The sequence below is a fragment of the Excalfactoria chinensis genome, chromosome 3 (genome assembly GCF_039878825.1).
Source record: "Excalfactoria chinensis isolate bCotChi1 chromosome 3, bCotChi1.hap2, whole genome shotgun sequence".
Lineage (NCBI taxonomy): Eukaryota > Metazoa > Chordata > Aves > Galliformes > Phasianidae > Excalfactoria > Excalfactoria chinensis.
The window spans coordinates 41,614,980-41,636,947 of record NC_092827.1 but is presented as its reverse complement, the minus strand read 5'-3'; the positions used below and the strand labels follow the sequence as shown (position 1 = coordinate 41,636,947).

General features: G+C 39.5%; 1 protein-coding gene across 1 annotated transcript; it reads right to left on the bottom strand.

Moving 5' to 3' along the window:
- Positions 1–317: 317 nt before the first annotated feature.
- Positions 318–21,899, bottom strand: CEP57L1 (centrosomal protein 57 like 1). Its single transcript, XM_072332685.1, is given in 13 exon segments — positions 318–574; positions 2,654–2,798; positions 4,149–4,369; positions 4,474–4,551; positions 5,295–5,403; positions 7,121–7,188; positions 7,503–7,607; positions 8,083–8,204; positions 8,818–9,008; positions 10,206–10,339; positions 16,774–16,833; positions 16,990–17,037; positions 21,767–21,899. Coding segments are annotated over 12 exon segments (1,494 nt in total). The 5' UTR covers positions 17,020–17,037; positions 21,767–21,899; the 3' UTR covers positions 318–343.
- Between the last annotated feature and the right edge of the window lie 69 nt (positions 21,900–21,968).

Sequence of the window (21,968 nt, the reverse complement as noted above, 5' to 3'; positions counted from 1 at the left end):
AGGATGTTGTATGTCACTCTGGAAAAACAAGCTCAAAGAATCTTCTGAACAGGAGATGGGGGAGAGCAGGATACCAAAGATTGCGTGTTATTTTAAGCCTAGGAGGATACGGGTTTATTTGACAAGTTAATTAAGCATTTAATTAATCTGTTGAAACATTTCATTACAATTCAGTGTATTGGAATTATAGCTATGCTACATGAAAGTTAATAGAGGTGAACAAACTGACGTACTAGTTATTAGACAGTTTAGAATGAGAAATGCTATATTTATTTTGTTTTTAAAAGCTACTTTGTTAAATTCAAAATTTACTAGCTGTCAGAAAACTTCAAAAACTTTAATTTTAGAATGATTGTTCCCACACTATGTCATCTCTTTTCAGTGTTGACTGAAGCTTCTGTACATTTTTTAGCAGCTGAAGGGAGATGCTTCTTTTCTGCCCAGCACAAGATTTGGACATACTTTCCCTTACAGTCACTGCAATCTCCTTTGCTTCCTTTCGGTTACCATAGCTTGGTTTGACATGAGCTGCCTCTTTCTTCAGTTTCTGAGTCTTTCGCTTTAATTTCTGCACCTACAAAGAAAAACTAATTAGAACATTACCCACTTTGCTACTGCTTTAGAACTTACCAAATTTCTACCAAATTCCAAACTGAAGACATCCAAAGGACTTTTAAAAATCATTAAAACCTACTAATGTTGCATACAGTTGTCTGACTTTGCCCGCACAGAAAACATTATAGACAACTGACCTCATCCACACTCAAGGCTGCTGAACCCCATTACTCCATGAATTAAAAATGCTTGCTTAAAAGAGCTTAAATATCATCTGTTACCAATTTATATTTACAATGGTCTTTCCCCATTTCAGATTGTACCAATGTAAGAAAAACAGAGAAGCTATAAAATCTATACAGCTTATTATCAATCACCATGTCTGACAGCTTACTTTAAAGCCTCACAACAAAAATCAAGAAACATAATAAATATGGTTGATTGCTATAGAATATTTTTTAGATGTCAAATATAAAGCCTTGACTTGCATTTGGCATAAAAATATCTCTAAGCTGAAAACACTCCATACGCCAATTTGGGTTATCCATCCATTTCTAGAAAGATTAAATTTAATTGCATTCTGACATATATTATTAAATGGGAGACACAGAGATGACTACAGTATTTTTAACATGACAGGTTCTAAATGCAGAAATATGCACCAGAAATATTAAGACTGATAGGTGTGAAATTCAGATAGATAGGTCTGTCTATGAAAGCGCCAAAAAAACAACAACAACAAAAAGAGCCCAAAAACCAATAGATACCAAGGGTTACAGGAGTGGCCTGTATTGATAACCAAGGTGTGATGGATGCTAACCAAACAGACAAGCATGAGGAATGTGCTACTTACATAATGACTGTAAGGCATGTGCTCTGATAAGGCTGTACCACAGCACAGACAACTTGCCAGCAAAAGACCTACACTCTCAAACACTCAAGGATAACAACAGGGTTGCGCCACATCAAACATGCCATCCCTCTTCCCATCATCCCCAAATGAAGGCAGACTGTAGCCATAAGGATATGCAAAATGAAGAAGTAAAGGGGCTGTTGTCCATTTTCTGAGGTTCGTAATGTTACCAAGATTCTGAGGCAAGGAATAACACCATCAGTGCTAGTTTCTCAAGAATGTTAGATACTTATCCATAAATCAGTAGATACTGCCAAGAGAGACAGCAAGGACTCTACAGTCCACTTTCCTTACATGCAACCCTGACAAGACTTTGACAAAAGCGTCCTTGCCTTTGTAAGTATATGGGACAATAAAAAGTTTGAGTAAAATCTATCACAGAATGAATATGAACGAAGCTGATCACATTTAAATTAAATATAATTTTCCCCTTCCACAAAGTCTCACACTGAGTCCTGTTTTGTTTCCAGTATAAGCAAAGCTCTTATGGGAGCCTATTTATCCTACAAAATAAGATGAAAGAGCAGAGAAATATCTGACAGAATTATAGGTTGCATTTTTTATTATGTTCCAAAGCAAATTGCTACAAGCAGGCTGAGCTTGTAAGTGTGATTTTCTATGGGCATGTACAGAAAGTTGTTATTTATGTATATACAGAAAATACTGACAGAATGCATATAGGTTAAGGGTTAAAAACCTAAAAGGCTTGTCTAGCTATGATTTTTGAAAGAAGTTGCAGTCAGTAAAGTATTTGCATAATAAAAACTTCAATATTTAAGTAAAATATAAGACATTCAAGCCTGTCTGCACAGGAATTATAGCTTCTATTTTCTCATTCCCCAGACAGAGGGCACAAAGTAATGAATCTCAACAGCCTGTCCTAATAGAGGGAGTGAAAGTGACAGACTGAGCAACTCTGCTCTGTACTGCAGAACTGCCACAGGACAGGAAGCTTTCTCACTAGTGTACATATCTAGCTGCCAGCTCTAAGCACCATTTTATGATCTACAGGAGGAATAGCAGGTACAAGAACATTGAGTTAGCAGCCTAACCTTAATCACCCATGCTGGAACATCCTAGCTTAAGCATTCCAGTGGCATTCTAGTTAATGACAACAAAAAGCAGCGTGGGGCAGTCATTTAACAAGAGTGTTACTAGCTGGACAGTTTAGATTTTTTTTCTTACGCTATTCTGGTGTTTTTTCAACTTGGATATTTCTTCTCCTTTGCTGTCCATTTGATTTACAAGGCAATCCAGCCTCTGTTCTAGGTCTTCATGAATTTTGGAGTCCTGAGTCTCCTGGATCTGCTTCAGAAGTTCTTGACGTTCACTGTTAAAAACAAAAATGGCACAGTTAAATATTCATGATATAGCCTCTAGGATTTCCTCCAATAGTTTTAGTGTATTGCATGAATTGCTAGCTGTTTTGTCTTGAGTATAGCAATTTAGCATTATTTACCCCTTGCACAATACACATTCATCTGGAATATATTCACTCTAGAAAAGAGGGTGGTTTTTTGGTTCTTTTGCTTTTTCCAGGGGCTCTGACTCTCATTTCAGATTTGTAGCTGATGAGAATTTGGAAAGTAAACAGAGGACAATAGCAGCTATGAAGTTCTTGCCCAATTTAGTGCAGACTTGAAAGCTTATTGTAATACAGAAAAGTGTTTTTTAAATTAATAATTTAAGTTAATTTTCCTGCCAGACTGTTCAAATTGAAATGTTCTACTCAAAAAGATCATCAGCAAAGTGTGTTGTTTAATTAAATTAACCAACTTAATTAAAATTAATGCTTTAGACCAGCTTGATACCTGGACATCTGAACAAACAAATTGAAAGCACATGCTCTTTTAGATAGGTAATCTTTTTCCAAAGCTCAAAATTTTTTTTCCTAACTTCTAACTGTTGGTTTTTGACACTTTAACAGGGGCAACTGGTTGTTGCTGCAAAGAAAAATATTCCTGTCCTTGAACTGCTATGATTAAACCAACCATTATTTTTTGAAGAAGAGATTGGTTGCCAGTTTAAATGTTGCCACATCAAATGTTTCAAACCAGTGTCAACATCCGAAGTGGTTTAATCAACATGTCCTCCTCCGTTCAAACCACAGCTCATCATGTTCACATGTCTTCTAAGACCAGCTGCATAGCTTTAGCCCACAATTCCACAAGCTTGTGTTAATACAAAGATGCCTAAAAACACAACTTGTCTTTCACATTTATTTGTATGGCCAGAAAGATACATACAGTCCCGTTCCGAGAATTAGCTTTTCCCACACTCTGCTCATTTTCTGGCAAGAAAGTATGCCTTTGTTTCACAACCCTCTTAAACCATTGTACAGGAGAACATTCTTGGTATACTTTATAGATCTCAGAGTATATTTCAAATTTCTATAAATCCCAGGTCTGGAAGATTTTTTATTTGCTGCAGCTGTTACTTCAGTAGCAGATAAGCAACAGAAAAGAAACCCAGCTGAAGAGTATTTTGCTCACTTACAAGATCAGTTAAACATCAGGACAAAAAGAAGTTTTCAAATGAGAAATATGCTACCAGTTAGACTTGCTCAGGAAATTCTCCCATGTAGTCATACACTTGGTAGGTTTGAGTATAGTACACCCATAGCTTTGCAGGGCTATTGTTGAAGTCATTTTTACTCATAATACAGAGGATGACTACTCACAAGCTCATTTGGCTCAGCTCATCTTGTATTCCCAACAGAAGGTCAGAATGTCTTCTGGTGGCAGTAGATGATGAGGATACAGATTTTGAAAGAGTTGTTTGTCCTGAAATTCCACATGTATTTTGAATTTGTCTTTGTGATGAGATACGTGGATTGCGATGCTTCATAACATGCAACACACTTTGTACATTCGCACAAAGAGAATGGCTGAAGCTGACAGACTTAAAGAAGAATGAGTCAGTTATCTACAAATGTGTTTAACAATTACAGCAAAGAGGCTGAAATGGTAGCTGCCGATTTAGTGAGAATTTTTGGTTTCACTCACCTTCCCTACCACAAAAGGTAGCACACCTGCCTTGATGTGAAATTGTGGAAGATGCATTTCCTTCATTATAGGACTTTTCTGCCATAAAATAGACAGAAAAAGAAAGAGAAGAGATTTCAGTGTGCCAAACCAACAGTGCAATCTTCTTTTTTTGTTTTGTCGAATAACAGAAATTCAAATATAGAAGCTGGGAAATGCCTCAGCTCAGATTCCTTCATGTTTTTTTTTAAAAACATTTCCCTACTGTACATGGAAGGAATAGAATTTTCAAACAATAACAGCTGAGATAAGTAAATTATCTTCCAGATTCACTTAGCAGATATGTTGGCAATTAGTCAGACATTAAAAAGAAATTGAGCTTTGCTTACATAAGCAAAACTAGAGTTGCAAAATTTTGACTGACCTGTAACATTTGTTGCAAAATTCTCTTGATTTCAACTATCTCCCTAAAATGTGCCATCTTAGGATGGCCTACTTTAAAATTACTTTGGAAGCTAATTTTGCCAGGTAAGCTGAAAAGGAGATAAGGCAGGACACAGAGGAGGGCAGGAAAACTGTAACAAAGGTTGTTGTCATTATAGTATGTGAACATTTTCCAGTGAGGTGCTGCCAGCTCTGTCCCAGTTTTAGTTATGAAAAGCAAAAAAATAAAATATAAAGAAAAACAGAGCTATTGGGCACTGTTATTCACTTTGGAAACTGAATAAAGTGCAGCAGACAAATCAAGTGGCTCTTACATTACCATTCCAAACACAAATTCCAGTCTCTGTGTGAGTCAGATCCTATCAGCAAAACGGTGATAATGAAAACCTTTCTATTACCTTTTTAGAGCTTCTTTTCTTCCTGCTTCTCTTTTTAAGTTCACTTTCAGATGAATCTGAAGACATCGAAATTTTGTTTATCTCAAATTCTGCCTGGAGCTGTGTGCATAAGCAATAAAGAAAGCAACTATTTAATACAACACTAGAAGTCTGAAATCACACGGTCTAATTAATTCTTTGTTCCACACATGAATGAGAGCCGTTTAAGGGCACTATTAACTATTCCGCTTGGAAGGCATAACCTATGCCTAAAAACTGAACAGGTTACTGGGATGGTATGGCATCAGACGTAGCTCTGTCTAACAAGTTTCCATTTTCTCATCCAGATGCAGTAGGTGTACTTTTCCACTATGACACACAGTAACTGAAATAAAACAATCCTGCTGCTTGCGAAGGATTTGATCATAAAATCCAAAGTATGTGAACATTGGGATCTTGTATCCTGGAGACTGAAAGAACTTAATCCATCTGTGTAACATAGAGGTCAAGCCTGCTGGACAATCCACACATTACTTTGAAGTTCAAAGTTGATATAAAGGCCCATGAAACAGGATAATAGCCATTCCCAATCCAAAAGGACAAGAAATTTGTTTTGGCATCTGCAGCAGATCCGGCTAAACAATGCTGGAAGTTCATCACTAAAGTGAGATTACTCTGATTTTTCTGTCATCAAAAGGAAGCTGAATCAGCTGTGCCACACCCTGTGTTTCCAAACCCAGATCCAACAGACCTAAACTGATCGACAGTGAATCAAGGTGGGACTAAGAGTAGTTTAAGACCCAATTCATTGTGTTAAACTCCCTTCTTGAGCAAATGTTTATACTACTGCTAAGGTCAGATTATTTCCTCTGGGAGAGTTATTCTTAATGCTACTCAAAAGATAAAGTCTTCATAGCTGGCTTTCTGCTCTTCATTAGAAGAAGCAGTTTAAGAAACAACCCCCTTCCAAAATTGCAGGTTTTCAACTGTGCCGTTCTGTTGTATTCTAGAGGTGATCAGATATCTGGGCTAGTAACTGTAAGGTTCCTGGACTGATGAAAGCCAATTGAACTTGGAAGAGATATAAAACTGTCTCCAATTATTAATTACTTTAAGCTTTTAACTTCACTGATGGCTGCACTTTTCCAAAATTCTTCATCAGCTCTGCATGGTGGAATGCCACCACAGACAGCTCTTTCAAAATGGCTGTTACCTCTCAATGAAGCTTTAGAATACCTGAATCTACTTTGTTCCTTTGTTTCTCTGATTTTGCTCGCTTTCGCAAATATTCCGCTCTGAAATGGGTGATGGCCCAACAAACTGACTGTGATTTCACAGATCAATTATACAAACTCTCCCCTAATAAACAATGTATCACCACTGAAGACTATTCCAACTATAGTCCATTACATTCAATTTCAGCAAATCTTAACAAAAAGGAATACAAAGAGAACGACCAGCCTTACTTGAGGTATGAGGATTCTCACATGACCATCTATCTTCTAGTTACCTTAAACTGAGATTACCTGATTCAGTTCCATTTTCTCTAAAAATTAATACTCTGCCTAAATCACTGATAGCAGCCTTAAGGCTGATGAATACTCGTTAACACAAAACCAAGCAGAATCTTTCCCGATTAAGAAACACAATACATCAGATTTTCCCTCATGTAATTTATGACTAGCCTAGCTAGTACTCTAGGAGTTTTCCAGGAGTTAATACTCTAGGATTTAAAACATGTAGAGTTTAAATGTTATTAAAAAGGTATCTTAAACAGAGTGAATAGCTTCCTTCAGTAACAAAATGAGATCAAATAAAATTGTTTCAGTCTACGTGAGCTGCTAGCATTGCCTTTTATTAGCTTGTACTGATGCTCTTCTTGACAAAGCTTTTCTTCTAAGTGTTTGATTTTGTCCTGAATTGGAAAGCAAGAAAGCTTAGTCACACTTCATTTTGTCACACTGAATTCAGAAACCTGCAGTAGCTTGTAATTGTAATCTGGGATAATATAGGACAGCTGGAATTTCTAAGGCCCAGACTGGAAAAAAAACAAAACAAAACAAAAATAATTTATGTAAATGAAGCCAAGGAAGCCAAGCATTCACTCAGGCGTATTTCATGATCTCAGCTCTAACAGAGAAAACTTTTGCAAAAGTTTGCACTATTAACAGTGTGCCTCATAACTCATATCAAATGAGTGACTTTCAGACTAATTCCATGCTTACTTACCTCTGCAATTCTCTAAGTAGCACTAAGTTTAATACACTCTTTTTCTAGCACTTCAAGTTTTTCAAGTTTCGCATGCAGTTCCATCTGGTTCTGATTTTTCTCTTTCTGAAGATGGGTCAGAAAACATAAGCTAGAGTAAAACTGGCAACTGACTAAAATTATTTCAGACAGAAAAAAATAAAAATAAAACCTACCCACACACACACACACAAAACCAAACCAAACCAAACCAAAACAAAAAAACCAAAAACCCACATACTACAGTAAAGGTGTTTAACTAATTTAAATGCCATGTTCTTTAAATTGCAAAGTGATGAAAAATACCAGGCAAATAAAACCTACGTTTCCAGCAGTCATTTTGTCTATCAAATGTGCAAGTATTAGCATGGTTTTACTCATTTGGAGTTACATCTAGGGAGACTTTTCACACAATGCATTGAATGGTCGTCAGCAACTAGCCAGACAGAAAATTATTTCTGTTTGCTATCCGTCACAGTACACAGAGCTGAGGAAGAATGAGGAATAAATTTTTATATCTTTAACTATATAACTACTTTGTTAGTACGTTAGAAGGCTTTACCTGTTGTTCTAAAATCATTTTATTTTCCAGTACTGCACTCTCAACCATTTTCCTCATGTAATCCAGCTGTTTCTCCAGCAGGGAGCAGCGGGACTGTGCAGCATTTAACTGCACACTTACATCTGCAAACAGAAGCAAAGACACTCAATAAAGCAACAGGAATTGTATATTTAACTAGTTAGTCATCTCTCTGCGGAATTCTCTATCTTCAAAAGAGGCCAGAAGGGTTTTGTTAGTCTGAACAACTCATGTGATTAAATGTATGTTGTGTATGACATGAGAATCAAGATGCTTTTCCAGAGCCAGTCTCTAATATGAATTCCAAAGGTGTGAGCACTGCTGTTATGTTGATTCATATGAGAAGAATCTAGTTTATTCGCTTCTACACACTTTTCTCAAGTTAGGAGTGTTATACAAGTAAGCAGATGCTAGCTTATTGTAGGAGTTAAACACACCACCTGTAATCTGTTTATTTTTAACACAGCCTTGTGAGTTATACAATGCCTGGTTAAAATATATTAAAAAAATATATTAAAAAAAAATAAAATCTAAATTTTATCTACAATTCTCAGCTTCTGTCCCTCCACAGCTCAGATGGAAAAAACAAACAAACAAACAAACAAAAAAACAGGGGGGGGTTGCATTAAATTAATTTGCTGTTTGTCAAAACAAACACTCCCTGGATTATGCAGTCTTTGAGTTGGTGTGGCTACACCTTATCACTCAGAGAAATACCTTTCCTCCGTTGCATCAGTTTGTGATGTGCTGTGTCATTTCTGAAGGACTCGTGCTCTAAGGCCTTCTTATACTGAGCAGCTGCTACAGAAAGGCTGTGCAGATTCTCCTCAGCACATGACCTCTCTAGCTCTAGACGGTGGATCTTTTCTTGAAGAGTTCTCAGTGCTGACACCACAGCTAGAAAATAAAAGCATGTGTTACACTGAGCTCTTGTAACAGTTCCTCATACTATTTTTATAATACACTTCAAATGGAAAAATACTACCTAGCTTTTCTTTCTAGGATCAGCTCTAAAAGGAATGACATTCTCCAATTATACAATTACACATTCAGAATGTACCTAGGAGAAAGTAAACATGTTTACTGCATAGGTGTAGCATAAAGAACAGAATAGCAAAGATATTAAGTTATTTTCAGTCAAAATGTTGGCAAATACTGCTAAATCCAGAACAACTCCAAGCAGCTTCACATAGCTTAATTAAGATAAGTAAATTAATAACGGGTCCCAGAGAGCAGAAGGATGGAGTGGGGCCACTTCTTACATCTTTCTGTTTGGATACCAAACGTTTCTTCATTTAAACATTTAGCTGCATGATATTGAGCTGAATGTCCTGATCCAAATAGTCCAAACTCCATATGACAGAAGTTTATTAAAGAATTCACGTATTCTTCACATGAGGAAGCCACAAAATAAAGAACAATTATGACATATAGATTGACTGTGTCTGTGCAATATTGCAAAGTTTTACATTAAATAAATCCAGGTTTGGTAAACTTGTGGTGATTTGCTTAGCTATCTGTACAACTTAAACCACCAAGCATTTGTCCCATGAGCTCCATACATTAATCACTGATGAAGGCACAAGGTATTCATAGTGGATTCTTGTTTCACATAGACAAATATGTTGATAACTTACCTAAGAATCTATTTTATTCACAAGTTCTCCCAATATATCATACTACACAAAAAAGCTGATAAGTGATTTAAAGCTAGAAAGAGTTGAATAGCACAGCACAAAGCCAATTTCAAGTTAGAGTACTATCATCTCTTTTTTTTTTTTCTGGATTTAAAGCTTGAACAGCTTCTGTTGAGTTTGAAGTCTTCTCCTTTGCTTTTAGAGGAAGTCTGACGATCTTTAAGTTAAACAGTTTTCAAAGCCAAAGTTTATAAGGATGTCAGAAGTCTTGCAGCAGTTTCCATTCCAGATGTACAACTTCAGGGAGACTACTCCCTCTGAATGCGTATACATCCTGTCTTACTGACTGATAATTGCAGCAAGTCATTGAACTGGGTAAAACAAAATGGAGACTTTGCTCAAGAGATTTCACAAGGAACAATTATAAAAGACCACTTTTTTGCATACCTTGGTATGATAAATAGATGGCAGATAGAAGGCCCATTGTCACCAGCAGCTGCCAACTTCATTGGTTCTCCACAAACAAAGGGTGCAGGAATCATTTTAGCTGGAGGCTGAAGAAAGCTTCCTATTAAGCTGCCCTTTGATTCACAGTCCATAACCTACAAAAAGGGAGCTATATAATGACATTAGCCCTTTAGTGAACTATGTAACAGTTTTCAAGGCACATCACTGAGCAGTCCCTGGCTGTGTTTATAATAAGCTAGATGACTTGCATAAAATAATAATTTTAAAAGCCACATATACCCAGAGGTATTGTGTATGTTAACGCAATTCCAAAACAATTTCTTTAGTAACACTACACACAGCTGCCCGCAAACAGCCAAAATTCTCTAACTTTTTTCCTCTGTGCTTTCCAAACTTAATAATGACCTTCTAAAAGCCAAAGATTAAAACACTTCTATAGCATCTATTTTACTGAAGTTAGCATATGCCTTCAGTGGACTTTGCAGAGCAAGCATTGCAAGTGTTACAGTCTCATTTTGCAGCCTTCTTATTGTTCCGGTACAGTGTAATAATGTTACAGTTTGTTGTTGTTGTTTTTTAAATATGGCTTTATTACATAATAAAGACATGGCTTTTGACATAGAGTGTTGAAATAACAAACGCATAGTTAACATGCGACCTTCTCATGATTACTATCAGCATTCTCACCATTATTAAACTTATGTATTAATTCCCTTTCTGTTCTACCCTTTCACATTCTTTATTTTATCAGAAGCACATCTGAAGGCTTTTTATGCTTTGTCAAACAGTGGCTTTCCTTGATACTCAAGACATGGACAAGGAAACTTGCACGAAGTGTCTTGCTATAATATAAGCTGTAGGAAAGCAGACCCTTTGAGATCAACACATTTGTACTCTATGACAGGTCATTCAAGCCTTATTTTGTAGCTTACATTGGCAGTGCTATGACAACCAAGCATGGGTCATAGGGTATATATGTTATATATACAAAGAAAGGCTATAGATCATCTGAAGAGAAAAGGTGGAAAAGAAACTAGTTTTAAAGGCACCCGTAATATGTTTGGACTTTAAAAATTAGCTTTTATTTTGTATTCTTTGCCCTTCTACTCATCTACTAATTCTACTTATGAATGGCAGAGACCAATTCCAATGCTGTGCAAATGTTTTCATTGAAGTACAAACTCTGTTGCCCTTTGCTAAGGGTCCTATCAATTCAGTTTAAAGTAGAAAGAGTCATTCACTTCTGAAGGGTCTTACCAGGTCTTGCAAGTACTTGGAAGTGTAAACACAATGCCAAGAGAAGGAAGTTGAAGCACCTTTTAAGCACACTATGGCTACCTACCAAACTAGGCACCAAACCAAGCACCTCACTTGATAAATCTAAATTTTTTTTTAAAATGAAGATTGTATACAGCTTCAGTTGCTGGAAAAGCAGCTTGTGTGAAGGTTCAGTGATACAACAACTATGGTACGGCTCATTTTAGAGTTTAAAACATGGCAAATTCTTCTGGCAGAACAGCAGTGGTGCTGTGTACCCCCCAGGACTTGCTTCTTTGTGAGAGCCCCAAAGAAGGGGCTTCCTCCTCATGCATAGCTATAACAGTTGCTGATTCCCCAAAAGTGACGGAAAGAATCTAGTAACAGAAGGAAGTAATCCTTACAAAAACCAGAAGATATGACAGGAAAATTCATTCCTACAGAATGTTTTCAAAGAAGGAACAGTTTTTCACCAACAGCTCTTTCAGTACTGTTTCAGAATACATACAAAATAGAAAAAAAAAATCACATCCATCCACACCACCTCTTCAAGACATGCAAGAGGTACATGGAAACACTTTCCTTCTCCCCCAGGCTGTCATCATAGAGACACTGATATCAGCATCTCTTTGCCAGGGCTTGCTTCACTTTGGGCCTCCCACACTCTGCTGCTTTTGCATGCTAGCACCCCTGGGGCAGATCCTGCATTTCAGGGTGGTCCACCCAGCACCAGCACAGCCCCCCTTGTCCACGCTAGCAGCAACCCTTGCACCACTGGCCTTTTCCAGACACCCTGGGTGGCCCTCAGCCATTTTGTGCTGGCTGCCTGCAGCGAGCCCAGACAGCTGCCTCTTGGGGCTTGGTGGCTGCTTCTTGGGGGCACGCTGCCTTCATAGGCAAGAGGTCCCACCTGGTGGTCACAGGTAAAACCAGCCTGGCACGGTGTGGGGTACCAGCATGATTTTTCACAAAGTACCTATTATGGCACAGAGTACAAAATGAGCTACACTTACCCTTCCATTGCTTCTCAGTTCCTACACACTGGTGATGAAAAAGACTAACAAAAATGGTCCGTAAAAATGTGCATGTGCACACACACAACAAACTTCCTGCTGTCGCTGCTAACAGAGGAACACAATCTGGAAACAGAATCGTAAGGAGGACACTTTTGTCTACATCACCTGACCCTTCAGCAGTCAGCACAACTGAAAGCTAACTTTTCCATGAGTTGCCATCCTTCCCTGGAAGGTACCCACAGCAGCTGCTACAAATCAATTAGTTTCCTCACTGCCTTCCCATAAACAACTTCTGCTGTTTCCAAGGAGATGGGTATGCAGGCAGTTGTAGGAAGGGCAGTGATCCAAATCAAAACAAATAAGGAAGGGATAAAGCACCAGAAAATTTGAGAAATTCTAGTTGAGCCCAGTAACACAAAGGTGGGGGGACCTATTTGGGAGAAAGGGAAAAAAACAATACCTTTTAGTTTGGCAGGTGATGAAGAATGAAAGTGAAAGGGATGAGGCCAGCTCAGCAGCCCAGTGATAGTGACCTAGTCAATCCTGTGTGGGATTCAGCATGCACATCCACCATTTCACCAGCACAGCAGAGAGTAATGTGCACCTTGGGGCAGCACTGGCAGTGAGAGCTCCCCAAGCCGCCTCTAAGAGCAGGGACTTGGCAACGGTTGTGAAGGAAGGTAACACTGCACAACTGAGACAGTGATATTTGCAGAACCCCTGCTGTGGACATAGTTACGGATGCCTTGTTTCGCCTCAGTTTCTCAGATGCAGAGGCTAGAACAGTGTGAGGGAATGGTTGCTATAGCATCTGGAGGCTCTGCCAACATAACTGCTTCAGAAGAGGTGCTCTAGTGTAGACAAGTCCTTCAATATCTTTGGAAGTAAATATACATTATAATACCCATTCTACTCGGGTGTAATATCTACAGTCCTTCAGACCTCAGATGAGAACCTGGTCAAATAAAAAGACCAAGTCATTTACACCAATGAGACAACAAACAGAGTGAACATTTTCAGCCCACTAGAACAAGAAGTTTATGAGAAAATAATTAAGCACCCAAAATACATTCGGATGTCAGCTGTCAACTTGCAGGCAGCAGTGAGCTTGCATAAAGGTTGCTGGAGGGTGATCATGCCCTTATTCCCTTCAACTTTCATGCCCCATAACAGGGCAAACAAGTTGGAGTTTGTTACAAACATATGACCATTTCCTCATGGTCATCCAAGCACTAATGTGATTTATCTTTACACTCTATATTTGTTTTTGCTGAATATGGCCTGCATTGAGTCCCAGAGTACTGGATTAGGCTGCTGTATAAATAACTGGAATTTCAGTTACTGCTATCTTGCCCAAGACCAGTTATGATTTCCCCACTCTTCTCCCCTCCTCTCCATTCCACCCTTCAATTTTTGGCATTATTTTCTAAAAAATTTCTACTTAAGTCCAAAAATGTTTTGCCACATATACAATTATGCCACATGCCATAGAGCAGCACAGGGAAAAGCATTTTAGGAGTGAATTATAACAGGCCAAGGGAATAATGCTGACCTAACACTTTCTCAGAAGATATACACTGCAGGAATAATGTGACAATGTAAGGGATGCAGCCACTAAGTTCTCCAGCACTTGTTATCTCGGAGAGGTCCTGGTTTCTTTAAGCTGCCATGAGCGTAACCTTTTAGAACTAAGGAAAAGAGGTGCTGTCAGAATAGATTCAAAGAAGGGAAAAAATGGAACAAATACGGAAAGAAATACAAAGATAACTACCTTTTGACCTGGCCTACTGGCATGCACAATTCATAATGTTTTTTCCTTACAGGAAAACAAAGTCTTAGATGAATTAAGGAACGATTCTCCGTTTACCTGACATATTCTAAAAGAAACGCTAAAAAACTGCCCTAACACAAGCTGTCCCAAGAAAATCCCCAAATGCTGGCTGCTGCCTTGTCCATTTGAGCCAAGTATTGTTGGCAAAAGGCTATGTTAGAGGCCATTGTCCACGATACAATTCAAATTAGTCTATTTTTTTCTCCTTTTGCTTTCTTTCAAGAACCAGGAAAAAAAAAAAAACAACAAAACTCGATCAGCTGTACTGGCTGTGCTGCAATGCTCTTTTAGCCTCATTCCTGACAGACAAAGAACAGCTTTTTCACTGACCAAAATAAATAAATAAAGTTGCAGGCAAACCGCATTGTTGTTTTGGGAACACCCAGTGTCTAGCATCCTGACACAGCCACTTTAATCAGCTCGAAACATATGACCTTGTTCAGGCTGTACCTAAGGAACTGGTACATATGTGCCTGCTTTGATCTAAACGAGTTAGAAATGCTATGGTGACAGCTGCAAAACTAATAGGAAGGGAAAAGCTAACCGAATCGATAAAGCATTTCAACCTGTCTTTAACTTCACTTGAGCCTCACTTAATATTAGTTTAGAACCAACAACTAAAACTTGTTAGAACAACTAAGGAACGTGTTGGCAGTGTGTGATTTTTTTGAAAAGCTGACCCAGGCAAATCCAGTTGTATTCTTTTGTTTGTGAGATAGAAACGCAAAGTCTTGGAACTTGATATATAACTTGTGGCCTGGTGCCCACATTTTTCCTTGAGACTCCTGTACCAAAACCTATTCATTCCTGAATTTCAAGTCTCACGCAGAACTTTCATACAGTATCTTCTTTTTTTTTGTCTTGGAAAAAATTACATTTTGTTTTCTCGTGGCACTGTGTACTGTAAAGCATGGTAAAGCCTGGTACCTTAATGAACAAAATTCCATTGAGTCAGTCCTGCTAAACATCCATGCTGCTATTTCTCCAATTCTTGTTTGCTCAAGATAAAAGAGAACAAAAAAGAGGAATAAGGAAAATGTACTTTGGTCCAATAAGTAAATAAATAACATGGTGAGGAAAAAAACAGACCTTTTTTGAGACATTTTCTTTTTTTAAGGAAAGGGTTCTAACCTGAGAGTACATGAAACTAATCTCATGTCATAATGTCATAATGAGCTTTGCTGTTTTCTTCAGTCAGTACATGAGACCTAAATCCTCATTAAAACAGGCCTTTGGTCATATGTACATGATGAAATAATACCTCTGTGGGGAAGTTGAGCTACTGCAAACTGCTTTAATCTGTACGTGCAGATGATAACTGAACTTAATGTTCAGAGGAACGAGACTGCAAGTTCCTACCAAGTAACAGCTGATATGTTAGCATGAAAACATCTGGCCTGGAACAGAGTGTTATCAAAGCAATTACATTTCCATGCTTTTAATCAGTCCAAAGTAATTAAATACAACCTTTTTGTAGTAAGCTTCAAACGCAAAAGTGAATATTATCAGTGGTCACTAGTACACTTCCTCAATTCCCTAGTAATTTGGTTTCTCTTATCTTCTCCTTTCATCCACCCTCATGCTACAGTTGCTTTTTCTCCCTCACTTCCACTCTTTCCTTGTATTTATACCATCTTCTGCCTTTGCTCTCTGCTATTCTCCCCTTGGACTTCTTATTCTCCCACCCCCTCTTCTAGCCTTAAACTCTGGATTGTTTTAGAATGTTAAAAAGACATTTTCTTCCACATAGGAATAACTATTTCATTTCTTCCTTTCATACTTTGGATCCATTTCTAACAGATACTGTTTGCCTTTAGTACACTTGACTAATGAAGAAACTTATGGTGCTCTCTTCAAAAATGTCCACGACAAATGCAAAATACTATTTTTTCTACCCACTATTATTTTCTGCCGCTGATGCCACGTGCTGTCATTCATATACAGTTTGCTAGGATTGGTCACTTCACTTTACCCGGCCAAAATCCACTTTTTTACTCATTAGATTGAAAGCAGCTTTTCAGAGAACAAAGGAAGGCAGGCGGAAATTACTAAATCTGCATATTGACTCTCCATTCAAAAGAGGAAGACCTGGATGTTGTGCGAGACGAAGGTTTTCAAGGGAAACTGTCTCCAGTATAGAAGACTGTATCACTGAAGAGGCAGAATTATTAAATTATTAGAGATTAGAAAGGCAAATGCAAAAAAGAAAAAGAGAGACATATTAGGGTAGGGCAGGGTAAACATATGTGAGTAGAAATTACAGTTATAATGAAGAAATATAATAAGGCAGGGGATAGTTGCTGCAGATACTGACTCATTCACAGTAAACACCTTTTACTGTGTAATAATTTTCACCTTTTATGTCTCAAACATTTAATGGGATCATTGAAAGATGCTTCTGAATGTTGCAATTTGCCCTCTAGGTAGATAAAACAGACAGATCGTGTCCTCACCATGTTTTTACCTTTTCTTTTTTCATCATTTTTTTTTCCAGGAAAATATCTTCATCCACCCATCCTTCAACCTAGTATGGAGAAGAGGTAAGAGGTAGATTTTTGGCCAGATAACCAGAACATCATGACAGGGATGAGCTGAGAAATACAAAGAGAGCTATTGTTCATAGGATTTGTCTCCTTTTACATACTGCCACCCATACTACTTACTGCTGGTAACTGGGTACCTGGCAGGGAACAAGAATTCTATTCTCCATTTGTACAGCAAGTAGTTCCTAAGAAGGGAAAAAAAAAAAAAAAAAAAAAAAAAAAAAAAAGGAAAAATATTAACAAGGAAAATATGTTTTCCTTCTGGCAAAAAATGATTCTCAAAGTTATCTTTTGTCACCAACAGTTGTTTTAAAGATGCAGAAAAACAGCAAGCAAATTTGAGTATAAGAACAACTCCTCAACCTTCTTTCTGAGATCTATTACACTTAGGGTCCATTTTGAATAATATCATCTTCTTACATGACTTAGGATATGCATAGCAACTCCAACACATCCAAGCGGTGCATCCTGAGTAGGCACAATATCCCAAGTATCAATGTAAAATAGAGTAGGGATATAGAATGGCGTGGTAAATACTCAGAAATGCAGAAATGGTGTGTAACTACTTCTGTCCTGAGTTGTCGGGGAAAACACACAACATTCAAAGCCATCCAGCAGGATACATATGTCACATAATCCGAATATTTCAACTTCCATCACTTCAGTGATACGGAAGAAATCTGTGTAAGATGCTCTGAAATCCTGCACAATGTTGCACGTATAAAGCTAAGTTAAACTGATTATAAATTAAGAGGCATTTCCCCCCTTTTCACCTGATGCAATTTCTGACTGCAAGGCAACTTAGAATGCAATTGTGGATCTCTATGGACATGACGAATTCCTGGTGTTCTACATGACCTTAGTAAATCACAGAGGGACAGGACTGATATAGGACTGATGTATCAGGATACCTAGCCTTTCAGCCTCAGGGCTGAATTCTGTGTTTGGTTATGATTGCCTTGCACTCCCTGCATGTAAAGAAGGTGCAATTATAAGGCCAAAACAAGCAGTATACTCAGCAGGGAGCTCATAAGAGCTGTTGCAGGGAAATGCTATGAACGTTGATGCGTGTGAATCACACCCTAGTGCTTGGCACCTTTCTCCTCTTGGGACTCAGAATTTGGAGCCCTCTTCTAGTGGTGAGTGCCAAAATCTGTCCTTTAAAACAATGAATAAAGAGTCCCTGTAGCTTCTCTGGTCTGTGTCTTCATTTCAAATGGCTGCTAGCCACAGCATTTTTCTTTGTGTTATTACTGGAAAATACTAAAGTCTGTGTTACTGCACAGCCCAGTGAAGGTGTTTGAAAGTCCTATTTGTCTGTCAGCAAATAAAAAATTCCCAATAAGCAGCATTCATATTCTTCTAAAGCATAGCTGGAGGAAGCAGTGTCCAACTTCTCTATGCTGTTGCCCAGCAGTTAGAGCACTGGCCAGGAAGTGGGAGTTTAATGGCTTTCCTGGGAAGCATTCATATCTCATCCCTGACCACCATGGTAGACTAGAAAGAGGAAGAGCAGGAAGGAAGCAGGGAGTCACCACCTTTTCGTTTGAAGTTATGACCCTGTTCAGACAAGCACAGAAGAGCATAGGGCAAGGAGAAGGCAGCTGACGCAAAAGACAAAGTAAAACAAGGATGCATCTCTCTCCTCTAGTTTAACCACTGGGTTTATTTGTGCATTTTTATATCCCCAGATAAAAAAACAGCACTGTACTGGGAACAACCACTAAGGATCTCCTCTCCCAGGTCAGCCCCTGTGGCTACAACACCACACTCCCTCCCTGTGCCCTGTTCCTTCTGTTTCACACCAGGACCACGTTTGCCATCTTCTCTGACAGGGACAGTTTCAAGTGATGAGGGATGAATACTTCCCTTCCACTTGCAGTCCTTCTGAGCACCTACAACACTTTCCTGGGAGCTACCAGGTGTTGACATAAATCCCCCTGAGCTGAAAGCTGCTTCTCCCATCACTGCATTGTCACACTGAAGGTGAGCATTCTGCCAAATGCAGGCGGGCACCAAAACCAGTGGTGGCTATTGACAAAAGAACTTGACCTTCCTGGAGTGAGTCTGCTGGACTCAGAGTACTTTGCAGTGGGAACTCTCTTGGAGCTGCTCTACCTATGGGCACAAACAGCAGAGAGATATCATGACACACAGTTTGGTGCAAATCTGGACATTTCTATCCAGAAACAGACTAATAGAGTTGGTTGGAGCAGAATTTCTAGTTCTGGAGTTTAACCCTTAGTCTTTCATGCAAACAGTCATAACGCTGGCAAAATACAACACAGTGTTGCGTGGACTGTAGTTCTGGTTAATGAGAGCCAAACTCTTCCCCAAAGCAACACAGTCTTCAGCAGTCTTTCTACCAGGAGGATGTGACCTCTTAAGAAGTTGATGGCTCACTTCCCCACCCTTGCTGTATTGCTGACATCTGCAGATACAGGCTGGCAGTTTGGTTCCAGTACAACTGGGATCAGGCCAGAACACACTGTAGATCTACAGCCACTGCTCAGAAGTAGAGTGAGGCCACATTTTCTTCCGCATCGTACACTTTAGCTTGTTTCATCAATGAGGCCAGCCTACCAGGATGGAGCTTGGTCCTCAGCCCAAAGACAGTGACAGAGTACCCTCTGTTCTTCTGGTGCCTTCCTGGTAAGCAGGACTTGTAGAACATCCCATGCTATGTATCTACTGCTCAGAATTAAATAAGCCTCAGTGAAAATGAATGTAAATGAAAGCATTTGAAGGAATCTGATTCAAAAAGCAGTTCTCTCTGAGTTGTGCAGGTTTTACTGTGTTAATAATACTGGTTCTGCAGACCTTGAATAAACAGACATTGCAGTATCATATTTTGTGACAGGCAGAAACTGGTAAGAAAAAAAGGTAAACAAAATATAATTCAGATCTTTTTCTAGTTCTGCAGTTGGATACAATTTGCATATAGCTATAGAAATCCTTGTGTAATTAAAATAAAGGGAAGTTGATACACAATCAAGGAAGGAAACACTGAGGTTTAAAGCAGCCACAAATTTGTTTTACTTCAGCTTATCGTTTTAACTACTCAAATGCTGTAATTCTGGATGAGTAGCCAGATTGTTTCCTTCATAACTCTGTCTTTCTCTTATCCATTCTTCAGGGATCAAAACCAAGCATATTAACTTCAGCCAGCGAACACACAAATCAAACAAACATTCCCCTAACTTCAGGCTCTGATTAATTCTGCTCTTAGCCTTTGACCTTGATTTCCACAGTGTCTTGCAGTGAATACAGAAGCTTGACCCAGTATCGGAAAACCACAAAGATTTGGTCTGGAAAAAATAAAGCCACCTTCATCTCCATTACCAAAGTGCTACATTAAAGTCTATCAAACAAAGAGCTGAAATTTGAAGTTTAGGCCTTGGAGCCAGTTTCACAATCTGTTTCCTGTAGCCAGAGTTCATTTACAGTCAGTGGAAAAAACAACTTCTAAAAGATAAAAGGCAGTGCTGTGACTTTCAATCAATCTTAGCACTCAGTGTGGGAATATGAGCCGTACTAACATCTGACAGCAACGCTTCAGCTTTGATTTTATTTTGCCTTATTGATCTCTGATGTATGTAGGCATTGTCTGAGACATCCAGCAAGCACAAGCTTACCATGGGAAAAACGAGACACATCCAACCTTTGCAGATCTAGATCTAGATGGGAATAAAGCAAGCATTCGTGACATGCCTGTGCACAGGAAAGCTGGGAGACCATAGCGAGTGGCAACAGAACAGGACAGGAAGCTGAAGTGAGGGCTAATTAAATTAAAAAAAAAAAAAAAGAAAAAAGAAAAAAACTTAAAAGGCACTGGTAGTGTTATTTTCATTGAAAGCATGAGTTAGGATGGGTGGAGGACCTGAGTGCTCAGAGAAGCAAAGACTCGCTTTTATTACAGGTAGTGATGACTTTGGTAGATATTTTGTTCACATGGGTGCCAAAGACCTAGAGGAAGCAGCTGTGTGGTGCAGCCCAGGCCCATACACACTATGAGCAATGGCAGCAGCCTCGATGAAGAAGGCTTTTGCAGGAGGAACAGGAAAAAAAGAGATTGGTCTGCCTTGAGAGCTGCAGGTAGCGACAGAATGATGCTCCTTCTGCAAGCTGTGGAGAAGCAGTGCCAGGGTGAAGAGAATGCCAACTGAAGAAGCCAGACTGTCAGTGAAGGAGATGCTGGTGGCAGTGAGCAGCCCAAGCATGGCACCTTGAGCCTCTGGATCCATCAGTCCTTCTGTGGCGCACAGATGGCTGGTTCTGTGTCCAACTGCAGCTTTGAGTTTTGAATTGTGAGAAGTGTGAAATAACCGTGCCAGGTCACACAGCTCACAACTTGTTGACTTTGCCCTACCCTTGCTCGCACGCCTCCCCCCTCTCCATCAGCCCCAGCGCTGTGCCTGGGGCTGGCTCAGAGCAGGGAGCTGACTTGGCTGAAATGCAACTCAATCTCCCCCCAAACTGTTTGTTTCCTGTAGAAAGGAAGGAAGGAGCCTGCATGCCAGGGATCAGCAGAACCAGCCCACCGCGGCACTGGGCCTGGATAACAGCCCTGTGGAGTGGCTGCTCGATGGGAATATCCCAGGGACTGTTTTCATTTGACGTTCAAGTTTTGAAGGTCATCGTACTCCATCCGCAAGGGCTGTTTTTCCTCCCTTCTGCGATACGCTCACTTAAACAACACCAAAGGCTCCTCCTGAAGTGCCCATTTGATAAGCATTTCGTGCGTTTGCCAACACACGTTTCTGAAGTAAATCCTACCAGAGCCAGAGCTCTTTTAATTATTTTACTCCCGGCTGTTGCCAAATGTCTTATTTGAAAAAAATCTGAGGTGACAGGAAAGATAAACCAAAACAAAAGCATGAAAAGACCCTCGTTCAGCACTGACTGCTCCCTTACCGGCTCTCACTCTGCAGGCCGGACTCCCTCCAGCCCCGGCCGCTCCCGCCCCACCGGGCGTCGCGTTACCTCCTGGGACGCGTAGTTCCTCCCCGCAGCCGGACTACACATCCCAGCCTTCCCTGCTTGCTCTGCCACTCCTCTCCTCCATTGGTCCGCCGGCTGGAGCGCTGGAAGGCGATTGGCTGGTAGGGACGTCCAT